This window comes from Sturnus vulgaris, chromosome 29, assembly GCF_052056855.1.
Source record: "Sturnus vulgaris isolate bStuVul1 chromosome 29, bStuVul1.hap1, whole genome shotgun sequence".
NCBI lineage: Eukaryota > Metazoa > Chordata > Aves > Passeriformes > Sturnidae > Sturnus > Sturnus vulgaris.
The window spans coordinates 2,277,790-2,294,034 of NC_142271.1; the positions used below are offsets into that span (position 1 = coordinate 2,277,790).

A 16,245-nucleotide genomic window follows, 5' to 3' on the forward strand; every position below is an offset into this window, starting at 1 on the left:
AGCATCTCCCAGTTACAAAAGGAACATTATCCACTTACTGATGGTGGTGTTTGGCTCCAGGGAAGTCCTGACCTGCAGTCTCCTGCCAGCCCTGTGCTGATGCTCCAGTGCAGTGACACCGAGTGCCCTTGACCACCTTTTATAGCAGCCCAGGGAGCTCAGGAACAATGGGAATGGGCTCCACAGCCCTCTGTGACTAAGACCTTGTGCCAGGGAAATGACACAGCTCCAGCAATAATAAATCTCTGATTTTAAAATATTCAGCTCTGACTACAGAGAAGATCACAGCATTGCAGGCAGTTTCTTCTTCCTTTGCAGTGTCTCCTGTTTTGTGAGAACTTTTGATTCTAAAATAGTTTTCCTGTGCCCCAAGATGATGGACAGAGGATATCCAGCTGTTCCAGGGTTGATCAGGAAAAGTGTCTCTGGTATAGCAATAGATTTTCTTCTTTTCCTGTCCTTATGGCTCAGGTGTGAGACCCTGAGTTGGGTAAGAGGAATCTAAATTAACAGTACTGGTGCCCTCTGCAATCTACAAAACCCAGTTATTCACAGAAAATCTCAGGAGCTGGTAAATTTTAGAATCCCAAAGTGGTTAAACTGGAAGGGACCTTAAAGCCCACCATCCCTGTCCATGGGCAGGGACACCTCCCACCATCCCAGGCTGATCCAAGTCCTGTCCAGCCTGGCCTTGGACACTTCCAGGGATCCAGGGGCAGCCACAGCTGCTCTGGGTAATGTAAATAAAATCCCACTGGATTTTAATGTTCAGTACAAATTGAATTAAAATCTGTTGGCTGTACAGTAAAGAAATTTGTTTGAAATCTTGGGAAATGGGAGAAACTCACTAAACAATAAAAGTGCAAGTGGTAGTACAGGCAAAAAGCCAAATTCTGATGTGTTTTGAAACTCTGAAAGCGGACACCACACGAGGTTTGATATTCACTGTATGATCTCTAAGCAGGCAATTTCAGTAGAATTTGGATACTAAGGATGTGGCTGGGTCATTAGGTTGAAACTACGTAAGAGGACCAGTTCCTGTTTCTCAAAGTGAAAGACAAAGTGAATGTATTCTCGAAGTGAATGTATTTGTCACCTCTGAAGAGCAATTCTTGCAAAAATTGGGAAGATCATTTGCTCAGTGTTTTCTGAAGTGACAGATTCCTTTCACATAGGGACAGGGCTTCATTCCTGATAAAGCCAGGCTCAGGTGGATGCACACACGTTGTCCTGTCCTTGCAGGGCTTCACAGCCTCATCAGTTCTCACAGCTTCCATGGACACCAAATTGATTTTCATTATGTTCCTCAAGGCAGCCTGTCTGAGCCTACATCTGAGCGCCCAATAAACATTCCTGATTTCATTACCTGAGTCCTGATCGTTAAGGAGAGTGTCACCCATTAGAGTTCGTCACCAATTAAAGCTGACATTCGTTAAATATTGGTTGATCAGGGCCCAGCTCCACGTCTGAGTCTCCAGGGCAGCACTTACACTGTGGTTACACCAAATTATCTGCCGTGGATCCCTTGGTTACATCTTCAAGGATTAATAAGCATTGGCCAAAGTCCTGTGTAAGGCATCTGGGACGATTCATCCATGAACTTTTCAAGTCTCCGGTGTACAATGGGTTTCTATTGGATGCAGTTATCGACATCTCTGCTGGAAAACATCACCTGAGTGACCACAAGCAGAGATGGCAATGTGGGGTAGGGACAGGGGCACTTGGAGAGTGTTCTGGTGGTCACAGCACACTGCCGTGGCTACATCCTTCCAAGGACTCCGGAGAAGTCAAAATAACCATGGTAGTCACTTTGTGACATCTCCCCTGTGCCAGGGTTACTGTATATCCACGGGAGATACAATATTTGTAAAGAAAACATAAAATGTGTCGATTGCACACTCCAGCCGTACACCCAGGAGGAAATGTTCCCAGCTCTAGTGGGGTCAGCGCCAATGTCACAGGGGGAATTGTACCAGCAGCACTCCCGGCTGGGGTTTTTAGCTGGGATAAATTAACCTCTGTGAGAGCACTGAGCTGTGCAGAGTGGAGCAGGAGCCCATTCTGCCGGGAAGGCAATGAGGAATTCGGGCTGACCAGAGCTTGGTCCCTTCGGGGCCTCCCTCACAGCATCTCGGAGCCATCAAAGGTTTTAGCCATGGCTTCAAAGCCTTCGCTCCCTCCCTCCGGCTTTTCCTGCTCTTTGCATAGGAGGGGCTGTCGCTGTTCCCTCACCTTCAGTGGGACTTTTGGAGCAGGAGGGTTGTGCCAATTACAGTTTCCCAGGGAGTGATTCTTTTGTTTTGCTTTCCAGTCCTTCCCCCCGGGAGCCAGGTGGGGGAGGAAGGGAATATGGGCTGCTTCAGAGCATGAAAGAAAAAGGGAAGAGAAAGCCTGGAGGCCCAGTTGAGGGGGAAGAAGGAACTGGGGGAGGGAACAGAAAGCAAAGCAAATGTGCAAATAGCCTTGTTAGGGTAAGGGGGATCCTCTGGCCTGGGATTTGAAAACTTAATTAAACAAAGACTGTGCTGCATCAAAGGGATCCTCTATCTGTGGGGAGATGGGCTGAGAGATCTGAGGAATTTTTTCCTTGTGCTGTTCCCTGTTGCTCACCAGTAACAGGAGTGTGGGCTCCACGAGGCTTCCTGCTTCCCTGACGAAAACATCAACTCTTTTTTTTATTATTATTTTTGACTTGTGGTTTGTTTTTTTTTTTTCCCTTACTGCTCTTAGCCCAACAGGCCCGAAAGCTGTGAGCTGCTGTGCCGTGTGAGCAGAGCCGGGCACCGCCCTGCCCAGAGGAAACGCTCTGAGCACACTCACGGTAAATGGAGCTGCAGCAGCTGCCCAAGGGCTGTCTGCCCTCCCTGGCCTCCCTCGCTCAGAGATGGGAGGAAATGACATCTCACAGCAAACCACGAAGATTTTGGCACCATCACACCTGCACTCGAGGTGCTACAGGGGCATTTCCAGCTCTCTGTTTCCCGGAAAGGAGCCAGCACACCCACGGCTTCCATAACCATTTCAAGAGGTGAAGTTCAGCTGGGTGCTTTTAGCTCTTCTGTGTCACCTCCTTGTTGCTGGGGACAGTCCTGTGCCACCTGGAGAGGTGCCAAGAATCACATTTGGGAGGGGGGCAAACTGTTCCAGGAGCAGTTGGAAATTCTGGCCCCTGTGCAGTATGTACTGCGTCATTCCAGAGAAAACTCCCATCTTCCAGGGAATTAAAATTAGAGTTGAACAGCAGTGACTCAGGCTCACTGTTTTCATTTTCCATTTTCTGATTTCAAGCCAGATTTACAGAAGCTCCTGGGACCCACAGCTCTGTCTGAACATGCTAGCAAGTGTTTTGTCCTCCAAAACCTGCCCTGAAGACAAGCCTGGGGCTGATTCTCTTTTCTGCCTAAAATAGTCTCCAGATGGAATATTTGATGTGTGCAAAACTAATTCAGGTGAAGCTGAGACAAAGCCGTGGGTCCCTTTTGCTGCTTCTGTAACACCCACTGGGCTGTCTGAGCTTATCCCGGGTTCCACAGTGTTGCAGAAGTCTCCTGAGGACCTCACCTGAGTAAAAACAGTAAAAAATAAGAGATGTTTCCCAATGCTATGGGCTCTGTCTCAATGAAAAGGAACTCTCCGGGATCTGCCCCTGCCAGAAAATGTCACTGTGGTGCCAATAGCTTAGACATGAGACCCCAAGAGTGGCAGAAGCCTCATATGTGGAAAGCTGAGGATGAAGGATGAGCAATTAAATGTCATCCAAGTAAAGCAACATCACACTAATTAATCCCCAAGTGCTGAGTCTTGGGGACATGCTGTGCCCCTGTGCTTGGTGCTGTGTCTTACTTTAGGTCTATGACATATAAATTACAGTCTGTTGTTTCACTCTCTCTTTACATGAAGTCTGAGGTAGAGAGTAAAGCTTTCACAGTGTAAAAATATATGTTTTTAAAATGATGAAATAAAGGTACCCTGTAAAGAAAAGAGTGTGTGGGAATGAGCTGATGCACTGAAATATATCTAAAGATCAGGCTTGTGTAAGTCTCTGTTTTTTCAGAAAACAGCCTTCACCAGGGCTGGTCAGTGGGCAGGATGTGAAAATGGGGCGAATCCACTGGAGGCTCAGCTGTGCCTGTGTGCACTGGGGTTCTGACTGAAGATGCATCCCCTCCACCAGTTCCTGTTGTGTTTGGCATTTCCCAGTAAAAGGCCTTTCCGTGGGCAGAACCGTGCCAGTAAATAACTGGTTTTGCTGGTGGCTGGTTTTGCTTGAGGAGCAGCTCTAAGAGATCCTCCTGCAGATAGAAGCATTCTCCAGTAAATATTATCTGTCTCCTGAGGTATCCTGAGCTCCAGGAGTGTTTGGACAATGCTCTCAGTCACGTGGTGGGATTTTGGGGTGTCCTGTGAAGGGCCAGGAGTAGATTTTTGATGGTTCTTGTGGATCCCTTCCAGCTCAGGATATTCTGTGGTTCAGTGATCCCTTAAATTTGGCTCACATAGCTGAGGTTTCTTCCATATCATAACATCTAGAATGTTCAGGAGTTTATTTTCCTCTGAAATCTCAGGAACCACGATAACAGTTTTACTAGAACAGCTTGATCCAGATCAGTGTGGGCTTGGATCCTGGTCTGGGGGTGTTATAAAACATTTAACCAATTTTATTGGACACAAGTGGTAAAAGTCAGTGAGTACAATGCAGCAGGGTTTTCCAAACACTCACAAATTTGGAAGAAGAGGGGAAGGGGAAGTAATGTAGCACAAAACTTCCACATGTGTGTGACATGCAGAGGGCTGGTTTGGGACCAGCTTTGGGAGGACAATCAAATTTGGAATGACACAAAGAACTTTGGAATGACACAAGAGTTGTGTGGCTGTGCTGGCACATCCCAGCCCCAGCTGTGAGGGTTTGGCTGAGCACTCTGACCTCTGCCTTGTGTCCTGCTGATGGGCCATGTTTAGTTTCTGAATAATAACAAAAGCAAACTGAAAACGGGTTATGTTTGGATGCCATGATTTTTGTGGACTGTGGTTTATAAAATGTGGTGACAGGCTTAACCACAGGGAAGAGTAGAGCAGGTAACATGTCCTAGGTGAGTGCTGACTGCTCTGTTTGCTTTGTAGCAGGTGAACTGACTTCTGAATAAATCCTTTGTTCCCAAGTCTGTCACCTGGAATTATCTTCATACATCATGTGTAACTTTGGTATGAAATTAAATGTTCTGTTAGGATTACAAGGTTGGCCAACTTACTCTCTAATATTTGTTCTGTTTATTTTTTTTTAATATCTATTATTGCAAAACTTAAATCATGTTCGAAATGTACATTATGTAATGAGAGGAGGGTCTAGGAACGCTGCAAACCCCCTTGGAGAAGTGAGGTGAGTGCTGGAAATCACCATCTCAAAGAAATCAAAAAGTGAAATGGCTGAACAGATCCAACCTTCAAATTATTTCCTTTGTTTGTGTTGTCTCAGGAAATTAGCCATCAGCTAATTTAGATTACAATGGATTAGATTTCCTTAATTAATAGCAGGTAGCTCACAGATACACACAATAAAGATACTTTGGAGCATTCATTGCCTCAAAATCATTGTTGTGTTTCTGTCCCTTGTCCAGTTTTGACCCTTGGAGGATTTTACTGAGAAAAAGCTCTTAAAAATAATGCAGGATGATGCAAAAGATTTTTTTAAAATTCCAATTAATTTTATCAGCTGGTTGTTTTTAATTCCAGTTGGGTTTCTGTAATTCTGGTAGACAAGGACACCCCATCCTCTGCACAGTTCCTGCTTGGAAAGCATAGCACTAATTTGTACTCAAAATGCCTTTTTGTGTATGATATGATTTAAAGTATCATTAATTATACCTGTACCAGATAAATTTATCTTCTCTGGCCCATGACAAAGAGTTGAAATCTGGATTAAACCCAGCCTGGTTGCGAAGGGAGGTTTTTGCAGCAACAGGCCTGGGTGGGTTTCTTATATTACCTGATAACCAAACCCAGGAGGTATGTTATCTAAGAAAACCCCTTTGGAGCAAGTTAATTGTTTAATTAGAAGTTAAAACCCATGTTGTATGTATAAATGTTATGTATGAATCAGAGTTTGGCAAAGCATATCAAGAGCACTGTGTATCTGTAACTAAAATTACTCCCTTCAAATCCTCTCGTTTTCTTAAACGCTAAGTAAAAAAAAAAAAAATCAATTCTGTCCTTTGTGCCTCAGTAAGCAAAGCCCCGACCTAAAACTTACCAACAACTCTGACTTACGGCAGCTTGATCAACACACTTATTAAACGCTCATGGGTTAGAAAGGGCTCTGAGAGAACTGAAACGTCCATGGGAGTAAACCCTACTTGGACGGACCTCATGGGGCCAGAGACACCAGGAAAAAAAACTTTATTTTCCATGTTAGCCAGAAAAGCAACAGTTCTGGAGCCATTACCGCTCCCGGATTGCAGGGCCCGGGTGGGGCCCCCTCAGCGCTCCCGCCATTACCGCCAACATCCCACCCACCGCGCGCGCGCGCCGTGACGCAACCTGTCAATCAGCGCAACGACGCCCTCTGATTCGTTATCGTCTGGCATCACGTGGGAGAGGGCTGGCCCTATATAAAGGCGGGCGGGGTGGTTGCTGGCCGCCATTTTGTCCAGTGAGGAAAAGCGGAGCTGGGGTCTCGCTGAGGGTCGAGTCGGCTGAGTTTAGCGCGGGCTCCCTTCGCGCGCCCTCCCTCTAAGCACCGGTGAGGATCTTCACCCCGGAGGGCGGGGGGGAGGCGGCAGCCGCGGTCTTGGTGCCTGGCAGGGCGGCTGGAAGCGGCGGCGGCAAACAAAGAGCAGCCGCCATTTTGTAACGCCGGGCCTGGGGCGGCGGCTGCCGCGGCGCTCAGCGGAACCGGGCGGGGAGGCCGCGGGTTGCCGGGAGGAGCCCGTTCTCGGCCTGCTCCCCGCGGCGTGCGAGGCGAGGCGGAGCGGGAGGTGCCGCGGGGGCGGCGTGGCGGCGTCCCGCCCGCCAGTGGCAGCGCTGGTCCCTCACGCCGCGCTGAGGGAGCAGCTCCGGAGCGAGTCCCCGGGCATTGCCCGCGGAGCTCGGCGGGAGAAGGCGCTGCCCCCACCCCCCCATCCCGCTCGTGCGCGGATCGCCCTGATCCTAATCCCGATCCGGGAACAATGGAGCCTCCCCCGCGCAGCGCCCTCTGCAGATCCCCCCGCGCTAAGCACGAAGAGGAGCGCAGGGACCTTCCCTCTCAAATCTTAACTGTAAAAGTAAACGGAATTCCCCGAAATAGTGCACTTTAAGCACAACGCGGCGTAGCAGTTCTCTTTTTTGTGTTGGGTTTTAACATTCTTCGCCAACCCCGCCCGTCCCTTCCAAACAATGTCTCCATCAGAATGTATCACTGCTGAAGTTTCATGGGGAAGCAGCCAATAAAGTGACTTCCTTTAGAAGTGAACGAGCACATGCGCTGTGTTCAATATATGTGAACTTCTTTTTTCCTGTCCTAGCAATGCATCGTGACTCTTGTCCGCTGGACTGCAAGGTCTATGTGGGTAACCTTGGAAACAATGGCAACAAAACTGAATTAGAGCGAGCTTTTGGCTACTATGGACCACTGCGCAGTGTATGGGTGGCAAGAAATCCTCCTGGTTTTGCCTTTGTGGAATTTGAAGATCCCCGAGATGCAGCTGATGCAGTAAGAGAACTAGATGGAAGGTAAAATGTGCTTGTGGGCTTGGCTTGGCTGGTCTAAATATGAGATATTCTAAGAATGATATAGTTTTAAATTGTGAAGCTTAAACTGCAGGACTAAAGTTTTGACACATTTCTTATGCACTGTTTATTTATACGGTACTGTAAGGGTGTTCTTACAGTGCAGCAGTAGAATCCCGGAATGGTTTGTGCTGAAAGGCACCTTAAAGCCATCCCGGTGCCACCGTCCCCATGGGCAGGGACACCTTGCACCATCCCAGATTGCTGCAGGCCCGGTCCAACCTGACCTTGGACACCTCAGGGGTCCAGGGCCAGCCACAGCTTCTCTGGGCACCCTGTGCCAGGGCCTCCCCACCCTCATAGGGAACAGTTCCTTCCTAGTATCCCATCTAACACTGTCCTCCTTCATGAATAGCATTGTAATGGTTAATTTTGCACTTCACAGTTGAACTTGCATCTCTTCGTGTGTGTTAATTAAATTGCAGATTGTGTTACTATAAAGAGGTAAAACTGATCATGGAGACCCTCCTTTACTCTTTTCCTGCCTGCTTTATTGGCAGAGCAGTTTGGAGAAGCAGCCAAACCTTTTGTCTGCCAAAGAATCCCAGAACGGTTTGGGCTGGAAGCCCATTCAGATCCACCCTCTGCCATGGGCAGGGCCACCTTTCACTAGATAGACCAGGTTACTGCAAGTCCTGTCCAACCTGGCCTTGGACACTTCAGGGAAAGGACCCCCACAGCCATGCTGGAGCTGTCTCTGGGCACTGTGCTTGATGACAGAACATTTTTTCCCTTGTCTGGATGGCGTATGCTTTATTCCATGCTGTGTTCTCTGTGGAAACGCTAACCAGCTGACGTCTGTTCCCAGAACCCTGTGTGGCTGTCGTGTCCGAGTGGAGCTCTCCAACGGGGAGAAGCGAAGTCGGAACCGGGGCCCCCCTCCGTCGTGGGGCCGGCGCCCTCGGGATGATTATCGCAGGAGGAGTCCCCCTCCTCGGCGCAGGTACCTGGGCACAACACAATCCTAGAGCTCTTGGCACAGTTACCACGTAGCATCCTAGGAGCAGGCTTGTTAAACAGGCATGTTGATGGATGGCATTCATCTATCTGATCATGATTCGGAAATGACAAATGTCAAAAAAACCCAAAACCTAAATCAACCCCCCCCCCCCCCCCCCCCCCCCACAAAATCGAGGTGAACTTGAGTTGTGTTGAATGTTGTTGGCTTTTGTCCTTAGGTGACTGTGCAGTTGGTAGTCAGTGCCCTCTGTCCTGGGCTTATCCTCCTTCCTCTTAAAACCTGCTCATCTTCTAGTCACACTTTTCCCTTTCTTCCCCATACTTCAACTTAGGCTGTTCCTTTCCTTTACTCCATTATGGCAGAACATGACATACGGCAGTTTAGCATTTCCATACCAATGGGTTTTTCCACTTTGTTTGCAGAACTTAAAATACTTCCCAAGCAGGCAGCTGTGTAATAATAGATTGAATAACAGTTGCTCTAAACATCTGGAATCTTGACACTTTAGTGCTAGCGTGGAAATAAAGCATCGTGTGACAGTCCTGTCACTTGAGGTTTGCAAACCCAGCTCTAGCATATGGCAGGATTTTTGGGAACTGGCACGTTCTTGGACCCAGACTAGTTTGTCTGGCAGTTTAAGTGTGCACCGTGGTTTTTGCAGGACTGAATTTACCTGTGGCAGGTGAGTGAAGTCCTCCCGAGCCAGGGTTTCAAGCTTACCCTTTTGCTGTTGAAAAAAAAAAAAAATAACACATTAGGAGTATTTGTTAGCTAATAGATGGTTGTACTGATGGCTTGTTTTTCATTTTTTTTATGCTTTTTGGTCCATCTATTAATAAAAATGAACCCGTTACAGAGTCACCATCATGTCTCTTCTCACCACCCTCTGAGTCTGCATTAGCCAGCCAACTAGCCCTTTCAGCGTCATGTGACCAGCGCGCCCCATGCAGCTTGGCTGGTGTCGTTTCACATGACCCAGGCATGGCCAGTCGTCAGGTTGCACCGCCCTTTGGTTCCCGAGCATGCTGTTTTCTCTCAGCCTTCTCTCCAACCTTAACCAAATCGGCAGCAGCCACCTCGACCGCCCACACATTCCCGGCCAATCAGCTCAGCTGTTTATTTACCAAATGTCTTCACAACAACTACAGCAGCAGCCTTCGGCTAACAAAAAAGCAGGAAAAATCCACAACACCCCCTTCGCCAACCAACTAAATACAACGCAACATCTGGCAAAACCTTTTCAGCAAATTCTTCTTGGCAGTCAGTCCGGCAGCCTCACCTCACCATTTCTAGCTTGTTGAAACCAAAGACTTGTAAGTTTTTCCTGCTTATACAGTTTACTGCTGGTTAAAATAAGGAGTAAGCGGCTTATAAGTAATTACTTTTCTCAATCAAAGGCTGGCTGTGCATAATTAAGTGGTAACGTACATATGTTGCTTGAGAAAACTTTTAAGGGTGATATGGAAGCTCTTACACTGTGAATAATGTAAAAACCAGGATATTTGCATGTGAGATGCCGAACTAAATTTTTAATAAAGCTCTAACAAATGTAGCTTTTCCTTGCCAGAAAAATCCTATCACCTTTAAATGGTTTTACTAACAGTTTTCAAAACTTAAAACAATTACTTTTTGGGATGAACTGGGCCGAGCTAAGGTTATATTTTTAATTTTTTATTTTTTATAAGAAAATAGTCTAAACACACTCTATGGCATTAAAAATGACAATCACAAATATGCAGTTCTAATGTAGCACTTAATGGCATTATCAATATTGACACTGAGCGCATTTTCACTTTTTTTTTTCCACTTGATATCTCTTATGTCTTGTTATGGACCTTTTTGGCTTGCATGGGTTCCAAAACATTTGCTCTGTGCTATTTTTTTTTTTTTTTTTGAACCACCTGTGGGACTTTGGTGTGGTGTTCTGGGCAGTGTATTTAGTTGAAATGGAAAGTGTTGCATTGGACAACTCTGCTCTGACGCGTTCTTAGTTAAGTGAATTCGTGGTTGGAAACGTGCTGTTCACACTGAGCTTGGTTTTACTGCCTAATCTTTCCATGCCTTTTACTGGATGATGGATGCCAGTTATTCTTGGCACGTTCCCTGGGCCCAACAGTGAGTTTGACAAGTTGGGAAATGCCTCACCCCGTTAAAGCTCAAAGAATGGATAAAGTGCCTCACATTTGGTTTTCTGGTTCTAGATCACCACGAAGGAGAAGCTTTTCCCGGAGCCGCAGCAGGTACGAGTCCCTTCCCTGCCCCATGGACTGCTCCACTCTGGAGGCTTGGAAAGAACAGCCTGAAACAGCTCCACGTGTGGGCTGTGCACAATCAGTAGTTTGGTAAAAGGGAAACAGATTTGCCCCTGTTACATTGTTTGCCTGGAATTACTGAGCTGTTTGAGATTCCTGGGATAGCAGTGGAAGGATACTGAGGACGGAAGTAATTTCCTTTCTGCAGCTGCCTGGGCTCTTCTGTCAGTTTTCCTCGAAGTTCAGGCGTTAATGTGCTGCTCTCTCACAGATTCTGTGAGCATAGGATCATTGAGCCCTGAGGTGAGAAAAGACGATTGAGTCCAGCCATAAATCAGACTCTGATTAGGTGGGATTCTGCAAAAAAAAAAACCAAAAAACAACCAAACTTCTGCAAAGTACTGCATGCCTGTTTGCAGGACATTATAAGCTGTTGGCTCAGGCTGGTTATTCTTCCCTCAAGAATAGCAGCATCAGTAACAGGTTCCCTCTGGTTGAATAGTTAGAAACCTTCACTCCTGAAGGGAAGTTCCCCAGGGAGCCTCCTTGGCCTGATGAGATCTTGCTCTGATGTGGTGTTGTGATCTGTACCAGGTCCCTCTCCAGAGACAGAAGAAGAGAGAGATCACTCTCACGGGAAAGGAACCACAAGCCTTCTCGCTCCTTTTCCAGGTCCCGCAGGTAAGAGGAGTCTGCCGTGTTTGTGTGTTCTCAGTAAATGTAAAAGTGACTTTCTGTGCCTTGCTGGAGAATCACCTCTGGTGTTACAGGAGATTCTTCACCTTCTACAATAAAATACTCCGTTTTATTAAATGAACAGTATTTTTAAAATGCTTAAATATCACCTGCTGGTTGGCTGGGGGGTTAAAGGAAAATCTGCTGCTCCTGACACCTGATCCTAACCTTACCTGTGTGTTTTTCTTCAGTCGCTCCAGGTCAAATGAGAGGAAATAGGACTGTGGGAAGGAGCTGTGTACAGGAAGTCATGAGATCCGAAGCCAGGAGTATGTACAGAACATTGTTTTGTTTTGAAACTTCATAAAGCTTGGTGCATTTTTAAAATGTTTTAGCTGTTGAACTTGCTTTGTTCCTTGTATCTTGTAACAGGTGGCAAATGTAAAGATGTGAATCTGTATATGGTTCTGAGCAGATCCTATGATTTGTAATATTAATGGTTTTCCAATGTACCATTAGACACAGGGGGGTATGTGTGTGTGGAATGGCAAATGGTCTGTGTGGTGTGGCTGAGAGAGCGTGGCTGGGCTGGGGTTTGCTGGGGCTCAGCTGGAGGAAGTGTGCAGGGATGGTGTGTTCCTTGTGGAATCAGGCCAGGAGCAGAGCAGGACGTGGGTGCTCCACAGCCTGTCTGAGAGTAGAGAGCCAGTGGCACAGGGGAGGGCAAGGGTTGGGGTTGGGGGCTGCAGCTTCATCCAGATCCAGTTGACTGAGCTGCTTTATATTCCATGAAATAAAACTTTAGTTATAGGGTCAGTTAATTTTGTACTTGGTGTAAGTAGAGTCCTTAATTAGATACCTTTTGGTTGACCATGTATTCCAGAAGCTCTGAAAAGACCAAATCCACAGCAGAACTGACACCTGGAGTGGATGTGTTGTGTCTAATGGTACATTGTAAACATTAGTTATTAAACATTTCTTTACTGTACAAGAATTTTCATGTCACTTGTAAAATGTCTTTTGTGAGATCCTTGGGATTAAAGTTTTGGTTACAACTCGTTGTTCAGTATTTAACTCGTCCCTGACTGTGACAGTCACCCCACCTGACTGTAACACACCTGTGAATTGTCCAACACAGCTGTACCTGCTCACCTGTCTCTGGTGAGGTGTCACTCCCCCATGGCAGTCTAATCCCTGCTGTACAGGTTCAGCTGGGGTGGTCAGTAGCTGATGCCACCTGACTTCTTGCCTAGCAGTGAGCCCTGTAGTGGTTCCTTGGAAAACCAGCTGGAGATGCCAAGGTTTGCCATGGGCTTTGTATACCAGCTGTGGGTTGGGAACAGCTGTTAAGAACCTCATCCTCTCTTGGGTTTGGAAATTGCTGGTCTGGAAACTAAAACTTACCCTGAAGATTCATTTCCTGTAGAAATGCAGCATGGCTGGAGAGCAGGTGGGGCTCCCACACTGCCCAAGGGCTCCCTTGGATCTGAATCCCAGAGATGTGCTCCATTGGTTCAGTTGTGTGGTTTGGATTAAATCCCTCATGATTAACACTGATGGTGGAGTTTCCTTTGCTTGGTTGTTTCCAGGACATGGTGAAGCTGAAAGGGAAGGATGTGCCAGTTCTACCCCCTTGGCTTGCTGAGCTCAGTGTCTGGATTGATTTATTTTTTAATAACTTAGTGTTATTTGTGGTAGGACTAGGTCTTGAAGATCTCTTCAGCCTCAGTGTCTCTGAGGTTCTGTTGAGGAGTTCAAGCCCGGGCGTTGCTGTGTCACAGAAGCGCAGGGTGGCCGCAGGTGCTGCCCCTGGAGCGGGATGCTCGCTGAGCTGGGGAGGGCCCGGGCCCCGTTTCACTGCGGGGAGCGCGGGTGCGGCCGGCCGGGGCCGTGCAGTGCCCGCCGTGGCCGGCAGAGGGCAGCGCGGCTCCTCGGGCCCGGGGCCTGCCGCTCTCCCTCTGCCCCAGCCCAGCTCCGGGCCCTGCCCCGCTGCCTCCGCCGCTGTCCCTGTGCGGAACCGTCACAGCTCGTGGTGCCTCTGCCGGCACACACGTTCCTCCTGTGGTTACCTGGGGGAACAAGGAGCCTTCATTAGTTCAGCTACTGCAGGGACAGAAATCTGAAGTGCTGGAGACAGTGGGAAGCCGGTTGTGGTTCTCATACGTAACAGTCGTGCAGAACTGGAAGCATTTCCGTTTCAGGTTTCTGACTATTTCACTCCTCAGCTGAATGAAGAAGTTGCCCCTTAGATCAGAAGTGTGCTGGTTTTACATAATCAGGTGGAGATTTGAAGGGGAGCACAACAAGCAGCTTCTAGAGAAAGATGGGAATTGTATAAATAAGTGTAAACACTGACTGGATAGCCCTTCACACAGGTATAAGTAACAAGAACTATTTTTGATATATCAGCCCCTTCATGGAGTTCAGGTGTCCCTTTCTGAGGGAGTGACCAGCCTGGGAGCATTGTGTTTAAAAAGCTTGCTCTCAAACGAAATGTACAAGGAAGTGTTGGTGTTCTAAAGCCGGGGACATCCCTCTCCTCTCCCCAAAGCTTCTGACACCAGGAAGAGTCACCAAGCAGTTTGTCCCTGCCAGGGTAGCACAGAGGGACACTATCCAAGGCTCCTTGGCAGAACCTCAGCCCTGCTCTGGAAACCCCTGGGGTGATGGAGCATTTGCTGCTGCCTGATACCTTCCAGATTGTTTCAGGACCTGGTTTAATGGTGCTGACAGTAATGATTTATGCTGTGTTTCTAATTTGGGGAGAGGTTTAACTGCCCCTGCTTCAGGCAGGAGCATCCTGGGGTTAATCCTCAGAGGTCCTCAGCAGTGCCTGAGCACATCCCAGTTATTTTATACACTCTCCCTGGGGAGGGCATTGTGTGCAAATGGGTTTGCAAAGAAAAGGATCTTGTTTTTTTTCTTTTTATGTACATGCTGCTCCTTGTTTATGACCAAAGATCATGTTAAGAATGTGCCTTGCACTTAGAAAGTGGAGAGGTTAAGGATGTCCTTGCTTTTGTTGGGATTTGTTTCACTGGCCTTCAGACAGTGTTGTGCTTGGGTGAGGAGTTGTGATCGTCCCAAACACTGACAGTGCTTCTGGTTAAGCTGCTCCATGTGCAGGATGACGTGTCCATATACATGTGCTAGTTAGGAAAAAAATGAAGGCTGACAGATAATGTTAGAAAAGCAAGGGAAAAAATCCCTTGAAAAACAGATGAGTTTTTGTCTGTTTCACTTGAATTCACCAGGTTTTGGGGTACCTTATCCTTTCAGAGCTGAGCTGTTCAGAAAGCTGAAGGGAGCCAGTATGGATCATACCAGTGTTGATTTCACAGCTGAGCCTTGGGAGGGATTGCTGCTTCCCTATGCCAGATCCCTGTCCAGAGGTGCAGCCTGGCAATTTCTGGTTTCTCCTCTATTAAACTGATTTGCTTCCCCTCTAAGAGCAGAAAAGAGCTGCAGAAGTCCAAAGCCAGATGTCTTCTGTGAAAGAAGAGCTTTTCCACTCTTGGACAAACAGGTGTGCTGTGTTACCCCCCTCATCCTCCAAACCCAGTCTGGGTCTGGAGCTTTGCTCTTCTGTCCTCAGCACAGTGGGAGCTGCAGTGTGTAACTGATGGAAGGGCCTTGCATTTCATCCTCTGCCTTTGCCTTTCCTTCTTTTTGAAGTCACAGAAACCAGAGAGACACCACACAGTGCTCATGGATCTTCTGCAGCAGCCTGGGGCACGTTATACCTTGTACCTTTGAACCTCTCCTGCTTTGGTGGGGGTCTGTCAGCAGAATCCAATGCTGGAAGGGTTTTTTGACCAACAGATGTTTTCAGGGTTTTGTGTTTATTAATAAATCATGGAATCACTAAGGTTGGAAAAGCATTGAGTCCAACCATTCTCTCAGCAGTGCCCGAGCACTTCTGCAGCTTTTTACTGTTATCACCTCTTTTCAGTTTCCAGTTTTACTTTCATTTGCCATGATCTCGTCACCATGAGCTGCCTCAATGTCTCCTGATAGATCCTCAAAGGGGCTGAATGTTGGACAAATTTATTTCTGCTGGGTTTAATCCCAATCCCTGTCCCTATGTTCGAATCCTGCCCCAGAAACACTGTCCCAAAACCTGAGCTGCAGTCCCCACCACAGATCAACCTGCTCTGGTGCTGTTGCAGTGCAGTCTCTTGGCTAGAAAAGAAAAAAAAAGAAGTGAAGAAACTGGAGCATCAACCCCTTTTGCAAACAAAAGGCTGAAGGGCAGGAGAGCAATTCCAGTTGCTCCGGTTGGACCTTAGCTCCTGCACAGGGCGATGGCCCAGGGCCGGGAGCTGCTGTAAAGAGGCGGCTCCCAGTGCCCGGCTGCTGGAATGCAGCTGCCTGCAGCTTCACACCTCAGCCTGCCTCAAACAGGCACAATAAAGCCAATTCTTGCTTGGCCATGCTTTGCAGTTGGTCAGTCAGGGGCTTGCTGGAGCTGAAGCCTTGTCCCAGGCTCTCACATGAGAAGTGTTCTGGCTTCCTCGAAACACCATCACTGTCTGGGGTTGCTCTTTCATTTCTGCAGTTGCATTGGGGCATGGCCGTGAGTTCCTCTCTTAA

The 16,245-nt window shown here is 47.6% G+C and overlaps 1 protein-coding gene across 1 annotated transcript; it reads left to right on the top strand.

Moving 5' to 3' along the window:
- Window positions 1-6,603: 6,603 nt before the first annotated feature.
- Window positions 6,604-12,707, top strand: SRSF3 (serine and arginine rich splicing factor 3). The gene is made up of 6 exons (XM_014872807.2): window positions 6,604-6,736; window positions 7,500-7,707; window positions 8,573-8,707; window positions 10,927-10,965; window positions 11,572-11,658; window positions 11,904-12,707. Exons 2-6 carry the CDS (start codon window positions 7,502-7,504, stop codon window positions 11,929-11,931), a joined length of 495 nt encoding a protein of 164 aa, XP_014728293.1. The 5' UTR covers window positions 6,604-6,736; window positions 7,500-7,501; the 3' UTR covers window positions 11,932-12,707.
- The last annotated feature ends 3,538 nt before the right edge of the window (window positions 12,708-16,245 follow it).

Coding starts and splice junctions, on each gene's coding strand:
- SRSF3 (XM_014872807.2), top strand. CDS start 7,502: ATGCATCGTGACTCTTGTCCGCTGGACTGCAAGGTCTATGTGGGTAAC. Junction 7,708..8,572: donor GTAAGAGAACTAGATGGAAG/GTAAAATGTGCT, acceptor GTCTGTTCCCAG/AACCCTGTGTGGCTGTCGTG. Junction 8,708..10,926: donor AGTCCCCCTCCTCGGCGCAG/GTACCTGGGCAC, acceptor TTCTGGTTCTAG/ATCACCACGAAGGAGAAGCT.